Source organism: Nyctereutes procyonoides, unplaced genomic scaffold (genome assembly GCF_905146905.1).
Source record: "Nyctereutes procyonoides isolate TBG_1078 unplaced genomic scaffold, NYPRO_anot_genome, whole genome shotgun sequence".
NCBI lineage: Eukaryota > Metazoa > Chordata > Mammalia > Carnivora > Canidae > Nyctereutes > Nyctereutes procyonoides.
This window is the reverse complement of record NW_026575047.1, coordinates 18,545,618-18,564,853: the sequence shown is the minus strand read 5'-3', so window position 1 is coordinate 18,564,853 and position 19,236 is coordinate 18,545,618. Positions and strand designations below refer to the sequence as shown.

General features: G+C 39.9%; 1 protein-coding gene across 7 annotated transcripts in view; it reads right to left on the bottom strand.

Annotated features, from left to right (window-relative positions):
* The window catches only part of KLHL5 (kelch like family member 5), an 86,629-nt gene extending 70,379 nt beyond the window's left edge, over nt 1-16,250 (bottom strand). For 3 of the 7 annotated variants that reach the window (XM_055326510.1, XM_055326512.1, XM_055326511.1), the window contains exons 1-3: nt 15,958-16,250; nt 13,496-13,599; nt 10,763-10,860 (exon numbers count right to left, since the gene is read on the bottom strand). In XM_055326510.1, the coding sequence (XP_055182485.1) occupies nt 10,763-10,812 (50 nt within the window). In that variant the 5' untranslated portion in view covers nt 10,813-10,860; nt 13,496-13,599; nt 15,958-16,250. Of the gene's footprint in view, nt 1-10,762; nt 10,861-13,495; nt 13,600-15,957 lie in introns of those variants that run through there. The other 4 variants (XM_055326513.1, XM_055326517.1, XM_055326515.1 and 1 more) reach the window with 2 other exon arrangements.
* Between the last annotated feature and the right edge of the window lie 2,986 nt (nt 16,251-19,236).

Below are 19,236 nucleotides of genomic sequence, written 5' to 3'. Positions count from 1 at the left end.
TGAGGTATTGTTGTTAATTAGCATCTCATATATACAGAGATCAATTTTGGGGTGCTAATTCTGTTCTACTATTTACCTATTTTTATGCCAAAAGTACAGTATTTTAATTATAATCTATCTGTAAGATATTTAATAATTTTTTTTGATATTTAATATTTGTTAAAGCAAGTTCCTACCTCCACATATATCCTTTTAAAATAATTTTTAAAGCTGGGGTACCTGGATGGCTCAGTCAGTTAAGCATCGGACTCTTGATTTTGGCTCAGGTCATGATCTCAGGGATGCAGGATTGAGCTCCCTGTTGGCTCTGTGTTCAGCAGGGAGACTGCCTGGGATTCTCGTTCTCCCTCTTGCTGCTCCCTGCCTAAAATAAAGAAATAAATCTCAAAAAATAAATTAATTTTTAAAGCTAATTTTAGATATTTACCCTTCTGTATATATGTTAAAGTAACATTACCCAATCTTCTCCTCAACAAAAAGCTCTGACCCTAATGAGATTCTAATTGGAATTGCATTAAACCTGCATATTAATTGAGATGATTGGCATTTTATGAGATTAAGGCTTCACTTCTAAGCATATATGTTGTTTAGTTTATTCAGATTTCATGTTCACCAATAAGATTTTAAAATCTTTTAACTATAGGTTCTATGCTTTTCTTACTAAAATTTTTTATTAAGTCCTTTCAACTTTTTTTGTCACCATAGTAAATGCAATAATTTTTTCTAGTTTCATTTCCACATGGTTATTACTATTATAATAAAAGTATTGAAGGGCGCATGTGTGGCTCAGTCCATTAAGCGTCTGCCTTTGGCTCAGGTCATGATCTCAGGGTCCTGGAATGGAGTCCCGCATCAGACTCCCCACTGAGCTCTCCCTCTGACTCTCCTCCCCACTTGTGTTCTCTCTCCCCTTCTCTCTGTCTCAAATAAGTAAGATCTTTAACAAAAAGTATTGAGTACATTTACTTTATATCCATTTTATTACATTTCCTCATTAGTTATATTTTTTACTTTTTTTTAAATTTTTATTTATTTATGATAGTCACACACAGAGAGAGAGGCAGAGACACAGGCAGAGGGAGAAGCAGGCTCCATGCACTGGGAGCCCGACGTGGGACTCGATCCGGGGTCTCCAGGATCGCGCCCTGGGCCAAAGGCAGGCGCCAAACCACTGCGCCACCCAGGGATCCCTAGTTATATTTTTTAAATTGGTGTTCATTTCTCATTATGTTAAGTTACATGTACCTTTGAGACGTCTAAGTGGAGATGTCAGATAGTTGGATAAATGTTCCCAGAACTTAGATCTAAGCTCCAAAAAACTCTAAGAGAAGTGGAGAAGCCACCAAAGGAAACTGGAAAGGAATAACCGATAAAGTAGAGGAAAATCCTCAGGATCTGGTGTCAGGCAAGGCAAAGGATAAAAGTGTTTCACAACAAAAGGCATAGTCACAATATCAAATAAGAGGCTTGGAACCACATGCAAAGAAGAATGTCCGCTGGAATTGTCACTATAAAGATTTTGCCAAATCAGATTGGAGCAGTTTCAGTAAAAGGGGTGCAGACAAAGCCAGACTGTGGTGGGATTAAGAGCTAATGGAATATGAGAGGAATAAGAGAGGAAGTGTATACACAACTTGTTCAGAAAATCTGAATGGTGAGGCTGCATAATGGGATTGGAGCTGGAAGAGGTGAGGAACTGAGGTAATGGATTTGCTTATTTGCTGATTTTTTAAAATATGGAATATATTAGAATGATGAAAACAGTCCAGCAGGAAGATGAGATTGATGATTGTAGGGAGAAGCAGGGAAGCAAAAAACAGTGAAGACTTTGATAGAAGGGGAAGAAGGCACCTGAGCACAGTGGATGGTTTAGATAATCACAGGAGGAGGGATACCACTTCTGTTGTAAGATTTATAACTTTCTTTTTTTTTTTTTTAAATTTTTTTAATTTTTATTTATTTATGATAGTCACATAGAATGAGAGAGAGAGAGGCAGAGACACAGGCAGAGGGAGAAGCAGGCTCCATGCACCGGGAGCCCGACGTGGGATTCGATCCCGGGTCTCCAGGATCACGCCCTGGGCCAAAGGCAGGCGCCAAACCGCTGCGCCACCCAGGGATCCCCAGATTTATAACTTTCTAAATGCATCGATTATTTAAAACGAAAGGCATGCATTAAGCACTCTGCTCAAGATGAAAATCAAATCAGCCCTCTCAAAGGAGTCATGAAATAATAAAAATTAGAGGAGAAACTAAAGAATTAAGAAATAAAGTGACACAGTTAATAAAGATCCAGCTGTTAAAAAAATTTGCCAGTATACCCTCTTACGTTCTAGCAATTATAATCAAAGAAAAAACAAATAAAAACCTAGAAAAGAGGGGGCACCTTGGTGGTTCAGCGGTTGAGCATTTGCTTTTGGCTCAAGTCATGATCCTGGGGTCCTGGGATCGAGTCCTGCATTGGTCTCCCCCCAGGGAGACTGCTTCTCCCTCTGCCTATGTCTCTGCCTCGCTGTGTGTGTCTCTCATGAGTAAATAAATAAAATATTAAAAAAAGTTAAAACAATTTAAAAAAAGGACCTGGAAAGAGGATAAAATAACAGTTATAGTAAAATAGAACATTTTAATAAAAGAGCTAAAAAATAAAAGACTAATATGGCCACAAAAATTCTAAATGTCAAACTGAATGAGGGAAATGCTGGCAAGTGGAGAGAATTTAGGCAAGCGAAGTTGGAGAGTAGTCTTCAAAGACAGAATTTGCTCAAAATCCCTTACAGCTAAATCTCTATTTAATAGTTTTGCCTAAGGTTAAGCTTGTCTAAGCATGGGTACTTTGAGGAAAAATCTTCATTCTGGCAAAAAAGTCAAAAAATTATCTATTGATACAGTAGCTTATTAACCCCATGTTAGAAAGAGCTTTATGGAAATTATTTCCCAGCTTTAACTCAATTCTTGGGCCACACTTTATGAAAAAATATGTAGTAAGCTTAAGAATTAACACTTTCACGGCATGAAATACACCATTTTAAAAAAAGATTTTATTTATTTATGAGAGAGAGAGAGCATGGGGAGCAACAGAGGGAGAGGGACAAGCAGACCCATGCTAACCACAGAGCCTGGCTTGGGGATCGATCCCAGGATCCTGAGATCATGACCTGAGTCAAAGGTAGACGCTTAACCAACTGAGCCACCAGGAGTCTCTTAGCATTTATTTAACTTACACTTTTCCTTCTTTCTCATCAACTTTTGCCAAACAATATAAAATTGTTTTGCTCAAAAACTATTCAACTCGGATGAGAAGTACTTCTTACAGTAACTATTTTATACAAGATCAATACATATTAAAAGTCATTATACTGAGCACCTGGGTGGCTCAGTCGGCTGAGCCTCTGCTTTCAGTTTGTGTCATGATCACAGAGTCCTGGGTTCGAGCCCCAAGTGGGGCTCCTCACTCAGCCAGGAATCTGCTTCTCCCTCTGCCCCTCCCTCTACCCCTCCCTCTGCTGGTGCGCGCTCTCTCTTTCTCTCTCTCTCTCTCAAAATTAATAAAATCAAAAAGAAAAAAAAATAAAAGTCAGTATATTGTTATATTATCAAAGTGGCCTGCATGGACTACTCCTTATAAATTAGATCCCTCCCTGTTCTCTATCCCCTGACTCTTGAACTTCCTTTCATAGCACTTATTATTGCCTGGCATACTAGATGTTTATTCCTTTAGTTACCATCTTTATCCTTACTAGAAAGTAAGCTCCAGTAGGGCTTTGGTTAATCACTATAGCCTTTGTACTTAGCATGGTACCTGGCAGACAGTAGGTGCTCAATAAATAGTTCTCTAATGAATGAATATATCCAACAATTATGAGAAATAATAAAAATATATACATTTTTGAAATTATTAAAGACTAATTTTTAAAATATTAAAAAAAAACATTTACTTCTGATGACAAAACCTTCCCAGTATTTATTTTTTCAGCTTAAGAGAAAAATCACAAAATGTTACTCTAACAATTTCCTTCTTTTATTTCATTCTTTAGGCATAAAGTTTTTTATCACTTTGAAATCTAATGGCTAAATAGCCAATGTTTTTTCAGGCTGACCAATATTTTCTTCAAACTGATTATCAAATTATACTTTGTACCTCTCTTTTAGTTTAATAAGCTGGCTTTCCTGAAACTTGAGGTAGAGCTCAAACTACTTAAAATGGGAAAGTGTTGATTATGAATACATTTTTCAAAATGTAATTAAAGAGTCCACATGCAATTTCTGCTTCAACTCTGCTCAAATGTTAGCTTATGAATTTATGAGATGACTCTATTCAGTATTGTAACAGCAACACTGAAATGTCATTAAGATAAACTGTAGACGAGCTCACTTTAACAGGGTGACTTCTAAAGGCACAGCTTTACTCCACAATAAAAATCAAAGCTACTGAATAACTGGGTTATATGGGTAATCGTTATTACACAAACCGTTCTTCACATAGAGTTTTTAAGACAACAGTATTTGTTTTATGAGTAATCAATTATAATGAATCTATTCCTGTAGTTTTATGTGTAATATAGATTGCATAAACACTTTTAAAGTCTGATGTTCCAGGATACTTTTAAAACTTAGTCAAAATAGGTCTTTTATCAGAATTTGGCTTAAACATTTGAAAACTAATATAATTCCACGAACTCTTAAATTCCAAACATTTCAAAATGCTGGCAGAAAATAATTTACACAGATTAGAAAATATGTAAAATTTAAGCTTTAATTTCAGAAATATATCAGATATTCTGTACCTCTCCTCCAACTCCATAAAAAGCGAATTTTATAAATGTGGAAAAAAAACCTGTTTATGTAAATTCAACACATCTTTGTGCTGTATGCAGAAAGAACTTAAAAAAGAAAACAGACAATAATATCTATCAGGGTGGGGACCACTATATCCCTAACACCTGATATAGTGCATAGCATTCAAATATCTACTAAATTTAAATCAAAGAATAAATGAATAAATTAACAACACAGATCTTGATTTCAAAGATTTTAAAATCTAGCAGAAGAGGGTTTTGAATGATGCTCTTACTGAATTATCAAGGAGGAAGTATGTCCTTTATCTGTGAGATGATGAGGTTCTTGAGTCAAATGAGGTATGCTTCAAAAAAATTTGGCAACAGTGAAGAACAGATTTGTGAGGGAAGAGGCAGTCAGTAGGGAAACCAGTTAGAAAACTTTTCAAGGTGAGAGGTATAGTTTAACCTTGGCTGGAGGCAATGAGATCTGACAGGGAGATGGGCATTAAAGATATTACAGAGACAGAAGTTAGAAGATGTCTGTCGCAAATGAACAGGAAGCACTCAAAGATGACAGCATTTTCAAACCTGGGTGCTTGGAAGAATGGTAACACCAACCGGAAGAAAGAAGAAAGTTACAGTTTCAGGAGGATTGAGTGTAGTTTAGGTAAATTTGGTTTTAATTAAGTATCTAGCAACCAAATAGAGGAACAGAGTTCTGGAGTCTTTCTATTTTACAGTTAAATATCAATCTCTTTAAGAAATCAGAAATTTAGAGTGTGGACAGATGGACCCTGGGCTGTTAACACTGGTTATTTTTCCATTCTTTTTACTAGTTACAACACATGGCATCAAAAATTTCTTTTGTAATTAAAAAAAAAAAAACAAAAAAAACCTTAGAATACAATCTGAAATTCAAAATAAGGATTCTAGCACAATGTTAAATCTTTCACTTTGTTAAAAAAACAATTGGGAAATAGTTCTGGTTTAATCCATAATTGAAAATTAAAAATAAATATTGAATTTAAATTCAGTTGTAATATCCTAAGAGATTCAGCTTTGTAAATTATGCAGAGGATTAAAAGCTCAGCAGTTGAGAACTCTGAAATACACTGAAAATTGAAGTTGTTTCATGGTAAAAGCTATCTAATATAGGAATTTTATTTCTTTGTGTACCCTCAAAGCACTGTGTCATGTACTTACGAAAGACCAAGGTGAAAAAAATGACTAAGGTAAATTTTAACCTTCGAACTCAATTATGTCTCCTTGTTACATGATCAGACTGCATCCAAAACTACTTGGGTAGATAATTCAATAATCCCACCGAAATTACTTATTTAATGTCTGCCTGCTTCCCTAGACTAGAAACTCTATGAAGGTAATAGAACCATGGTTTTTGAGACACTTACAATGTAGGAACTGACATTCAATTTAAAAATTACAATACAGCATGGTAAAGATACACAGAGGCATGCATAGGATGGAAGGTCAAAGCATATATTTTCAGTCTAGCTGGATGTCTGTAAAAGCCCTTTGTCAGATGGAACCTCATAGTTAGTCCATTAAATGGAAACGTCAGTAGCTGTGAAAATTATATTCACATATCTTTATTTTATTTTTTAAAATATATTTATTTATTTATTCATGAGAGCCACAGAGAGAGAAAGAGAAAGGCAGAGACACAGGCAGAGGAAGATGCAGGCTCCATGCAGAGAGCCCGATGTGGGACTTGATCCCTGGTCTCCAGGATCATGCCCTGGGTTGAAGGCGGCTCTAAACCGCTGAGCCACCCGGGCTGCCCTATTCACGTTATCTTTAAAGATTTTAACTGAAACACATACATATACATTCATTCACAGATCTTTTCATATAGGGTCAATGCCACATATTTGATGTGGGCCCCCTACTGAGTCTGGGTCCTTTCTTGTAGAAGCCATGCCAACAATGACCCAACATCCAGGATTTCCATTTAGGGTTTCTATTAATGGAGAGAGAACTTAAAAGCACTTCAAAAATAATATGAATACAGAATCTATTAGACTACTGGTCTGTCTACCATGAGATAAAAAGCTTGTGCCAAAATGTAAATTAATGCACTTCTTTGAAGGAGAAAGTGTTACCATGAAAAAAAAAAAGTCAGCTGCACAAAACAGTGTGCTTAGTGATGTGGCTCATTTACATTTCAGGGTGAGCTCACTTCCTTGAGACTACTAATGGTCTAAAACCAGTTAGATGGCCCATGAACTTTAACACTCACTGCTTTAGACTTTGATGATCTCCAACATACACCCACCCCCCCAGTCTTTTACAATTATCCAGCCTTCATCAAATTTGATAACAAATTTGTTAAGAACTTTTATACTGAGATGTCCCAGAGTATTCAACTTCATTTTCAAAGAATGACTTCTCTTTTCTTTATCCTCATTAACACACTTATATGTAATTATTATTATAAGCAAACTGTTAAAAACATAATATTCATGATTATTATAATAAGCATAACTGTTAAAACATAACATTCATAATTATTATAATAAGCATTACTGTTAAAAACAGGTTTGTGAATAAACACAACCAGCTTTTGGTGAGTACTCATCAGGTAAGCACACAGTTTGTGCACGGTTGTGCCCTACTACAGGGCATCCTATTTAGCCATATTTAGTTGGCCCTGGGGACCAGTAAGTACAATTTACAGAGAGAAGGGAGTGCATTAGGTTAAAACTATGAGTCAACTCAGAGGAAGCTATTTGAGGGTGCTTCTGCTATTATTTTCTCACATTATTACTTATTAATGGTAGCCTAAGTGATATAGCAGAAAGCTTGAGTCAATAACTAATACACCAGCTAGCTGTATAATTTGGGCAAATCACCTCTTTGGCCTTCAGTTTTCTTTTGAGTTCAATGGGATTAAGTAAATAGTATGTGCAAATATTAAGGATTTGGATTTCTAATGGCAGCTACTATTTCCTAAGTGCGCAAACGTGAATGGTAATATATGAAGTATTCTACATTGAGTGGGTATTTAGTTGTCTCACTCTAGCAAACAGGTGTCATTCCTCTCTCCCCTGACATATGAGGACACTGAAGTCAAGTGAGGTTACAGATATCTGCTGAGTATCAGGGTTCAATGTGAATCCAGGACTGACTCTACAGACTATATACTTTCAAGTATACCACATTGCTTCTCGCATAAAAAGTATTCTCATTTGGAACTCAAAACTACATTGTGAGAAGGTAGAGTAGATATTTACCCCCATTGTCCGAATGGGTAGCAGATTCAGACTATTGTTGATTTGTACAAGGTTAGATATCAAGAGTTGTAGAGCAGACTTAAATTCTTTACCAATAAGGTCTGACTAAAATAAAAGCAAATAAGGCACTAAAAGTAAAAAAAGAAACCAACCAACCAAAACAAAACAAAGACAGCCCTTAAAGCACACATCACTCCCAATATAACAAAATACTAAATTCATGACAATTACAACTAAATGCCAAAGTGGCCTTTATTCCTAAAGTACAAGAGTCTCCCAGATTTCCTCCCACTTGACTCCTTCCCAACTTCTGTCACTAATTCTTATAGGATAAAGGGCTGACCTATATTAATATATATCAAAAGTACCTTTTCATCTCCCAGCTATTTATTGGTACTAATATCTGGTACTAAAGGAAACACTTAAAAAATCAGTTAAATATCATATGGTCTTTTATTTTATTTATTTATTTATTTATTTTTATTTTTAAAAAAAATTTTTTTTAATTTTTATTTATTTATGATAGTCACAGAGAGAAAGGCGCAGAGACACAGGCAGAGGGAGAAGCAGGCTCCATGCACCGGGAGCCCGATGTGGGACTCGATCCCGGGTCTCCAGGATCGCGCCCTGGGCCAAAGGCAGGCGCCAAACCGCTGCGCCACCCAGGGATCCCTCATATGGTCTTTTAATCCCTGAACTCATCTATAAAAGTTATCACAGTTGATACTATGAAGACCACAACATAATTATAACAAAATGTTTACTTTTTTAAAAAGCCCTTTTACTTGATGACAGGTTAAAAAAAAAAAAGAGATATTTCCTTGCCACCCACTCTTAGATTTTGTGAATTTCGGTATATATTCACTGTGGCACAAGGATGAAGACTGTAATACCATAAAGATAATGGCAAACCACAAAGTCCTGCTTGACCCTTTACGGTTGGCATGTGCTGAGACACCCAACTGTCTTATGTGCCATAAAAAGTAATAATCTGGATAACCATCATTTTGTCTTTTACTGACCTGAACCGAATCCAGTATTTCTATCTTCTATGTAGCCTTATGGTGATGGAGGAGAATAAAGTAATCAATCAGTACTCTCTAGACACAAATGTAATCAAGCAAAATTAGCTGGGTTCTCTGTACACGTAATAAGCCAATCACAGATCAAGTTGATTCTGCTGCAGAACCAATCAGATTTTATAAACTGTTTATTAGATGGAATAGTGAAAGCTGGGTCAGGGTAGTAAAGGACAATGTAAGCAATAGAGAAAAATGTGGAGCACTCTCTCAGCTGCTTGTAATTAGCAACAGTTAATACAAATGTTACACCGGTTAACCATTATAAAGAAACTCCCTGGCTTGCCCTATAACTAGACCTTTAAAAAATAAAAAAAAAGCACCAGTTCATTCTGTAATTCAACTCTGGCAAAAAGCAAAATGAGTGATGTCAGTGAGTCAAAGGGCAATCAGTGGAGGCAGTTCAGAGCAGTCCCCCCAAACTCCTCATTGCCAGTGGGGGTGGGAGGAGTGACAAATTTAGGACAAACTGGTCAGGCCCCTCCAAAGCACCATGCTGAATCTGCCCACCAATACCCTCCTGTAGAGCAGGAGAATTGGTTAGTCCCCTTTCTGCTGATCAGAGAAATATCTCCCCAAAGAAAGGCAAATATTAACTAAAAGTGAACCAGCCTCAAGTCTAATCTCCTTTCATTCACTCTCCACACTACAGCCAAAGTAACCTCCCAAAATCCAATTCTTGACCATACTACTTAAAACTTTTATTTTCTATCACCCACAAGCTAACTAAAAGCCAAGATCTTTAGTATGGAAATCAGTGTTTCTAACAATCTAGTAGTTCTTGCTAACTTTCCAACCTTACTTTCTTTGCAGCCTTTCTTCCTATTTCACACTCTGTCATAAAAGGAGTTAAAACACACTACATCAAATGAAGCAAAATGGCTATTAATGAATACTTTCCGAAAGAAAAGGGCTATGGAAGACACTATGGGGAATACAACTGTGAGTTAAGTTAAACCTTTTTCTCTTCTGCATTTAACCTTCAGTTAACTCTCTTAGCTCTGTTCCCTGGCGATCTGATAAAAGTTAGGTATGCCAACTATGTTACTAGGCAACATTGCTTATAGTAAGAATGATTAGTAAATTTGCATTTGGACCCAGGGGAACTATAAATAAACTATAAATACCTCATAGGAAACCATAATTTTGACTTCCCTGAGTGTGATAGCTCTTACAATTGTTATACCCCTTATGGGGTCCCTGGAAGCTAAGTCTGTGGAGCTGTATGGCATAGTCTTCTGTGACACACAAGATTTTTTTCAAACCAAGGCAGCTCCTGCATCTACCTTTTGTGAGCTTTCTCTCCTTCAGCTGAGCTTTCACTTAAGAGCAAGGACTCCCAGATGGCTACAGGAACTGCTTACATGGACTGCTGTGAGGATCACAGCCACTGATGAGGAACATTTGATGCTGCCTTGCTGGCAAGCTGTGGTTCCTGTCTGATATCCTAAGTAAACAAGCCTATGGTGGTTTTCTGTTTAGTTGAACTTAAAAAGACTCGCCCATTTGTACAGCAAGAAAAGTAAAAGAACACCTTAGAATGACATTCCAGGTGTTCTATAATCTGGACCCAAACCCTTCTCCACCCCCCCCCGTCTGCTCTTTTAGATTAATATATATCCCTGACAAATCAAATACACAACTCTTTACTCACCTCTCCCTGTTGTTATTCCTTTTCTGGGGAGAACATCTTCCAGGTAACATATACTACGTCCCCTTAGTCCATTCCTTCAGTCATCTGCTGAGATGAAGCTATGGATATTTGCAACCAGAAAGAAAAGAGATATTGCCTAGGTGAAGAATGCAAGGAAAATTTGCTAAGAGAAGCGAAGTGTACACACTTACAGAAAAAGAATGGAAATTCATTGAGAATAAAAAATAGGTTGAAGCTGATGGAGAGGTATGGCAATAGCAAGTTAAAGTATAAAATGTCCAGATAGAGTACCTATACCAATTGTAGAAAAGTGCAGAGCAAGACTGTATATCGAATGCTCCCTTTTTCCACATTATTAGCCATGGAGGGAGAAGCCAAGGAGCCCTATATCAGTATCAAAAGCAGGTGACTTGTAAGAGACAATTCAGTAATACCTACCTTGAGAGAGAGAGAGAAGGGATGGAGGAAAGGATTACAAAGGAGATGGAGTTTACCAGTGGTTCAGTGAAGGAACAGTGTTGTTACAAGTCAGCTCTAACTCTACCTCCTTACCCCAATTATCCTAATCAGCCTGCCCTGATAGAATGTGAAAGTTGATGTTAATTGTGTAGTGGAACTTTCAATGGCATCAACAGCTTTCTTTAATTCCAAACTATTAGAACTGCCTCCTCTATTACAAAGTTGCCAACTACCCTAACTTGTTATTCTTTAGGGTCAACTCTATTATTTCCAAATTCTGATAGTGGTTAACTTAAGAACTAACCAAGATGTGGCACAGAAAAACAAAAAACAAAAAAAAAAACAACAAAAAAAAAAACTTAGTTCTTCTGGACTTGCTAATGGCTCTAGTTAGTTTCCTTTAACTGTGTGAATTCTTAGGTTAAAACACCCATTTAAAAGCAAAATAATCAGTCAACAGAGAAAAAGGAATGAAGTACACATGCAGAGAGACACTAGCAAGATTATCAGGGAAACGTGGAGAGGAAGAGCAGCCCCAAGCTCCTAACTTCCTGTTACTGGTGTCAGTTGCCTCTAAGACTGAGCTGCCCTCCCTGCTCTTGGACTCTGTGACATAGAGCTATATCCTTTTTTTAATGAAATATTCCTTTTGCTTAAGCTAGTTTAATTTGTCACCAAAAAAAATCCCTACCCCAAAACAGTGATTGGGGTAAAGTGTATACATAATCAGGTTTTACCATATTGAAAAATTGTTAATGTTGCTTTGAAGAGAGAGAGAGAGGGGGAGGGAAGGAGAGAGAGAACTCAATTATAGCTATTTTATATGGGGTTGTAAACTCCCATTCATCTTTTTATTCTCACAGGATCTAACAGTGCTTTATACACACATTTAACACATTTAAATGTTTACTGAATGAACATATAATTAGAAAAGAAGGAAATCTACTTGGTCAAAACAGTATGTCTAATTATGGAGTTTTCAAAAGCATTTCATTTCTAATTAATAAAAAATATTCTTTGCAATTCTCATTAGCATAATTCTATGATTAAACACACATACATACACAAAAGATGCTGTATTCTGTGCTCTAAGTACTAAAGGCATAACTTGGATTTCATTTATTCAGATTTTGTGTTCACTCATGGGACTACACTGTCCCCTTACTAATGTCATTAAGACTGTCTGCAGACTATTTCAGTTCTCCTCCTTCTGGGCACATGATAGAATTGCATTTCTCAATCTCCTGGAAGTTGGCTGTAGCCACATGACTTGTTTGGCCAAATAAAAGGGCAGGGGAAGTTAACAGGAGTCATATCCAGGGAGAAGCCTTTAAAAGACAATGTGTAATTCAATACCCCCAGGCCTAAAATTGTGGAAGCAAGTGTTAAGATAGAGCCTCTGATAAACTGGAACTCCAGATGACTACCTGGAACAGAATTCTCCTGTTGACTCTAATTGGACATGTCCTGTGACTAAGAAAACTAAGAAACAAACCTTTTTCTAAACCACTGAAATGTGAGGGTCTTCTGTTACAATAGCATAATTTACCCTACCTGATATATTCATCAAACACTTCTCTCATACATGGCGTGTAAAAATGAATAGCTCTGGTTTTCAATTCATCTTCAGATTAGTAACATTTTGTATAGCACTGCATCACTTATAGACTACTTTCTTCTATAAGTGCACCTCATCATCCAGACTCTCAAAACCCAAACACAGGAGCTCATGGGGTCAGATACATTTTTGGACCAATCCCTCATTCTCTCAACTCCCACCACCTGCTGTCTGAAATTCAGGAACTAAACACATTTGGATAAGGTGATACTCCTTGCCTTCCAAACTCTTGCCATCTGAACTCGGGAATGGAAAAAAAAGTAAAGGATTCAGGACACATTTTGAACATATTTTATTTGTTCCCTTAAAACTGTTTTTCTACCACAATACCTATTAGACCCTCAACCTCTATTGAATGAACTATACGCTGTTATCATTCAAATTTTACAAACAAGGAAAAAGATTCAGGAAGGTTCATAAACTTACTGGGAACAACTTTACACATTAGTAGCACAATTCCAGATTTTTCTGGCTTCAGATTCCTTGCTCTTTCCACTATATGTACCATGCATTCTAAAGTCTCATAGCTACAGAATTCCAGGATTTGATACTAATAGTTGCAATAGTGTTTGTGATTTTAAAAAAACCAAACAAACATGTTAATCACATAGTTGCAGCCAAGAATAATTAGTCATTCTTTAAGCAATTCTACTTGCCTGAACATAGTCTAATTCAGGACCCTGAGTGCCTGACAGGACAAAACAGGAAGAAGTCCCAGACATCACTTGGTCAAACAGGCAACTTGCAGAACAGTGAGGAACTATGAAAGAATTCAGGGGAGAGATAGCTTTTTCCATATATATACATACAGTATACTTAAAATCCTGACTTTCAGATGATCTTCACTTTGGTTCTTACCAAATTGGCTAACCTCAAACTCTTTGCTCTCCCAATTTTTATCAGACCTTAGTTTAGGAACTACTTGTGAAGGATTGCCTGTCCATCCATTTCTATAGGTTCAGTGGTTCTCAGTAGTCAAATTTGGAAAAGGTCAGCAAAGATATCCTCCTTTAAAAGAGTAATCTTTGGGGCACCTGGGTGGCTCAGCAGTTGAGCATCTGCCTTCCACCCAGGGCGTGATCCTGAAGTCCCGGGATCGAGTTCCACATTGGGATCCCTGCATGGAGCCTCCTTCTCCTTCTGCCTGTGTCTCTTCCTCTCTGTGTGTGTGTGTCTCATGAGTAAATAAATAACAAAATAAAATCTTAAAAAAAAATAAGAGTAATATTTCACTTTAGCCAAGAAATTGAGCTAAAAGCTATTGAAATTTGTCTAACCCAGCTATTTCAAAGTTATAGGAGTTCAGACTCTTATTTCAAGAAATAAACTATTGATTGCTCATTTCTTAGAAAACAGTTTGGGAAATACTGTTCTAGGTAATTCTAAATGTTATGAATGGATCAAGTTGAGCCTTCAGGGAACTTTATCTTGAGTTTTATTACTGCCCTACATTGAAGAACACTGTCTAAAATTCATTACTTTCTGTAAGAATTTTTTTAAAGATGTTGCCAACTGCATCATACAATCTAATCTCCTTTTTTTATCAGGGCCCATAAGAGAATGCTCTTCTCAAGCCTTATCAAGAGAAAATGCCCTGCTTGTTTCTATCTTGTAAGTAGAAACACACTGAAGCTTACTTATCCCTCCTCCACTTTTTTTTTTTTTTTTTTGCTGGCTGCTATGAAGCCCAAGGCCAAAACTGTGACTCACTTTTAGTACAGGATCTTACAGTGTGAACTTGGTATTTTCTTTTCCCTTGACTTTGTATTCTTTTTTTTTCCTGCTGTGCCTCGGTTTTCTCATTTAGTTTTATCCTTTTGTACCATATGGACACTAAGGTGGCTTCAAATCACTTTTGGAACTCTATGTTGCATATATTAAGTCCTACCTTAAAAAAAAAAAGATTTTATCTATTTATTCATGAGACACAGAGAGAAAGGCAGAGACACAGGCAGAGGGAGAAGCAGGCTCCCTGTGGAGAGCCCTGTGTGGGACTTGATCCCAGGACACAAGGATCAAGACCTGAGCCAAAGGCAGATGCTCAACCACTGAGCCATCCAGGGATCCCAAATCCTATCTTAACTACTTTCATATTGATTTTTCCCTACATGCTCCATTACCCAAAAATATCTGTGTTCACCTTTGTGTAAAAGCATTCATAGTTATGACACCAACAGAACGACACATTCACAATACAGTCAAATCTACAAATGCCTAAAACTACAAAAAAGTCATTATTGTTGTTTTAGCGGTCTAATAACCAAAACGACGTATTCAACTGTGCTCTTAACGGAAGGAAAATTATCACTTATTGGGGATCAGTAAGTGCCAGGCACATAACAGACAAGTTTCACTTTTTAAAGAATGAAACTAGGGCATTTGCAAATTACACCATCTCTGAAACGATGAATTAGAAACTGGTAATACTAGGGGGAAAAAAAGAAACTGGTAATACTAGTTGCCTGGGGGTGCACGAGTGGGCGGGGAGAGACTTCGTATATCCGTTTTGTACCTTTTGAATTTTTGTGCATGTATCCACTATTCCAAAATATTTTTAAAAATCGAATGAGAGACAGTAATAGAGATGGCAGTAACGCTTTTACTCTTTGCTACCGCCAACTTTTTCCATCAGCTTTGGATCTCTGAGTATGCACTGAAACGCCCCAAGGAGTTGCAAGCAGGCTCGCCGGGTTTTATTGAAATAGTCCCTTTCCGATTCTCCATACTTCGGGACGGGGCAATCACTTAAAATAGGAACTGACACTGTGCTAGCCTGAGGACAACTATAAAAAAAAAAAAATCCGAAATGGTTTCCAGTTGGTTTTATTAGTGGAAAAGTGCGGGCAGGAGGCGACGCAGGGCACGCTCGGCCGGCGCCGCTCCACCGCGTGCGGAACTTTGCCCGAGTCGGAGCGCGGCCCACTCGCGGGTCCCGGGCCCGGCTGCGCGGCGGGGAGGCCGGGCCGGGGCTCGAACCCCCGACGCCGCCGGGGCAGGTCCCCGCTCGCAGGGGCCCCGCTCGGCCGGGCCCGAGGGGCGCGTGGGGGCGGGGAGCGGGCCTGGTCGCGCGGCCCGCCCGCCGCAGCCCCCTCCCCGCCGCCGAGGAGGGCGCACTTACCGCGTCGGGCTCCGGAGGCGGCCGGGGGTCACGGCGGGCGGCGGGCAGGCGGGGGGCGGCGGGCAGGCGGGGGGCGGGGGCCACCGGGCCGGGGACAGGGATGCTCGGCGCCACGGGCGCCCCCAACCCCTCCCCGGCAGCCTCACCCCGGGCGCCGGCCGGCGCGGAGCCGGCCACTCCCCCTCCGTCAGGCTGCACCGGGCCGAGGGGACGCGAACTCGGCGGGCAGCCCTGGAGGGGGCGGGCGAGCGGGCGGGGGTCCGGCCGGCTCGCCCGTCAGTCCCGGCGCGGCGCGCGCGGCTGCCCGCCCCGCCCCCGCCCGCAGGCCCCACCCCTCCCGCAGACCCCGCCCCCTCCCGCAGGCCCCGCCCCCTCCGCGCCGGGCCGCCTGCCCTGGGAGAGCGGAGACAGCCGCCGCCGCCGGTTGGCGCTTTCCCTTCCTCCCCTCCCACAGCGCGGCGCGCGCGGACGGCCTGGGTCGGGGAGGGGGAGGAGGAGGGGGACGAGGGAGGCGGCAGGGTGGAGGGGATGGGGAGGAAAGGCGAGGCGCCGGCCGCGGCTGGGGGCGCTCGGGGGGAGGAAGCCCCGTGGGGGAGGGGCGGCGGACGCCGGGGGCGGGGCTTCGGAAGGGGGCGGGGCGCGGGGCGGCGGACCTGACCGATCTCCATCCCGGTGGTGCCCGCCCCTTGGAGCGGGGTTAGGGGAGGCCCTGGGGCTGGAAGTTTAGGAGGAGGCCCCTGGGAGAACGCGGGCCTGGGCGTCTTGGTTCCTTAGACTCAGGGCTGTATTGTCCTCGCGCTTTCTTTCAGACTCCCCAAGAGTTGCCTCTCTTCTCCATCCCTTGCAACAGTCTGAAAATTACCGTGTACCAGGTAGTGGGTTTGTGCCATAGCAATTAGGATCCTTAACTGCTTGTTTTCAGATGGGCGGGGTGGGGGTGGGGGAGAATAATAGGAATTAGAAGTAAGTTCCTTCTTCATTCCTGGAGCCAGCGTGTATTAAGCAACAAACTATATGCTAGGTGCTGAGAATAACGAGAACTAAATATATTTAGCGCTGAGAATAATGAGAACTAAATTTATTTAGTGCCTGTATGCCAAACACAAATTTAAAGGGCTTTACGTTTGTTAGCTCGTTATCAGTCTTGGGCGAAACAGCTAAGGTCTCTGCCTCCGTGGAGCTCATGGTGCAAAAAGAAGGGAAGGATTTTCCTTAGTGGGTCTCGGTGACGTGTAAAAGAAATGTCCACCTGCTTTCGGTTCTCAAAAAGTAATGCATATGTTCATTTTTTTTTTTTTTTTTGCAGATTCAGCTTATGTTACTTTGAACTACCTGTATGCTGTCCTTGAGGATTGAATGTGGTCAATCTCCTTCACAAAATGACATTTGCTTAGTAGATCTTCAGTATGTCTCCACAATAAAAAAAAAAAAAAATCCAGTGCAAGCATGTGGTCCAGAAAACTGATAATCAAGTCATCAACACAAAAACAGGGCAATTATAGAAGCTGCCTGGGATGGTTGGGAGATCTCTAGGGATCTATTTTGTACCCTCCCGCTTGAGGAAGTGGTAAAGGAAAAACAACATAATATAAAACAATGAAGCACTGACAAGACCGCTAGCTCAAAGGGAAGTGGATGGGCCTTCTCAAAACTTAGAATCAGGAAAGACATCACAAAATCGACCACTGAGGGCTCTGATTACAAAGCACAGGATATATTTGTTATCAGAGCTCTGTGGTTGTGACTTCCACCCCACCCAAACCCATACCCTTTGCAATCATACCTATACGCACAAGCAAAAATTACTTCAGTGGCATTGTTTTTAAGTACAGAAGGTAGTTGTGTAAACCTTTGACCAGAATTTTTGGGATTTGGTACTACTTTTCAGCCCTTGGTTGATTTTTTTCAGTGTTAACATTTGTGCACAGTGACAGCAAATGACATTCTTCTAGTTTCCCCCCACCCCCATTTGTTGTTTAGTTTTAGAATTTTGATTCAGCCTTTCTCTTTTGGGTCTGTAGTGAGAAAGATTAGAAAAACATTGCAGTTGGGGCACTTGTGTGGCTCAGTGGTTGATCCTCTGCCTTTGGCTCAGGGTGTGGTCCCGGGTCCTGGGACTGAGTCCCTCCCTCTGCTTATGTCTCTGCCTCTGTGTGTTTCTCATGAATGAATAAATAAAATCTTAAAAAGAAAGAAAGAAAGAAAGAAAAACATTGCAGTCAGATTACAATTGCAGTAAAAAATGAATCCTACTTTAAGACAGGAATTCCTCTAAACCCTTTCCTTTTATTCATGTCAAACAGATTGTCACAAAATCTGTTTTCTTTGATTTACTTATTTGTATTTTCAGTTTAATTGCTCTATCCCCTTGATAAAAGCAAATTAAATAAAACATTCCTCATGATCTCGTACCCTGCTGCTGGCCTCAGCTCCTACCTTGCTTGTTCTCAGGCTGTTCCCCACATTGGACTCCTTCTGCCAACACACCAAGCACTTGCCAGCAAAGCCTTTGCTTGTCCCTCTGTCTGGAAGGCTTTCAGCTTAATCTCGTGACTGTCTCCCTTTTCCTTCATGTCTCCTGTCCTGACTAGCCTGTGTAAACCTGCAAACTGTGCCTCCCCTCACTCTCTAGCTCCTCATTTCTCAGCACTTAGCACCACCTGACATATATACATACCTGTCTCTGTTCCCACTAGAATGTGAACCCCATGAGAACAGAATTTTGCCTGTTTGGCTCAATGTTACACCTCAGTGTCTATTATTTATCAAGTCTGTCACATAGTAGGTACTCAACAAATTCTTTTGAATGAGTGAATGGCTTCACATAGGAAAGATGGCGGATATTCCTTTTTGTAATAGTCAAAGGGCTTTCGTGCAATTCACCTTATAACTGAGTCTTAGGACTTAGATGTATTGATAAGGTCTAAAATAAAGCCCACTTTCACCCTACTTAATATTTGAAATAACTGTTTTTAATCTCCTTTTCTGGCAATATACTTTGGAACAGGGTTTGAAAAAGTGTTTACAGCTAAAAATTTATGCTGAGATTTTACAACTTGGCCCATAAATGGATCCATGGGATCAGAGAGTAATGATAGACCAGTAAATCCTGTCAAAGGCTAAATATTTTTCCCTGAGATGAAACAATATAGCAGTGATCAGAAGTGGAATAATTGAGCTTAAATGTGATGACTGATAACTTGATAGATAGTATTAATGCTCTTTTGTTAGTTACTCTAATAATTTTAATTGATACTTGTGTTGGTGAAGTTAACAATG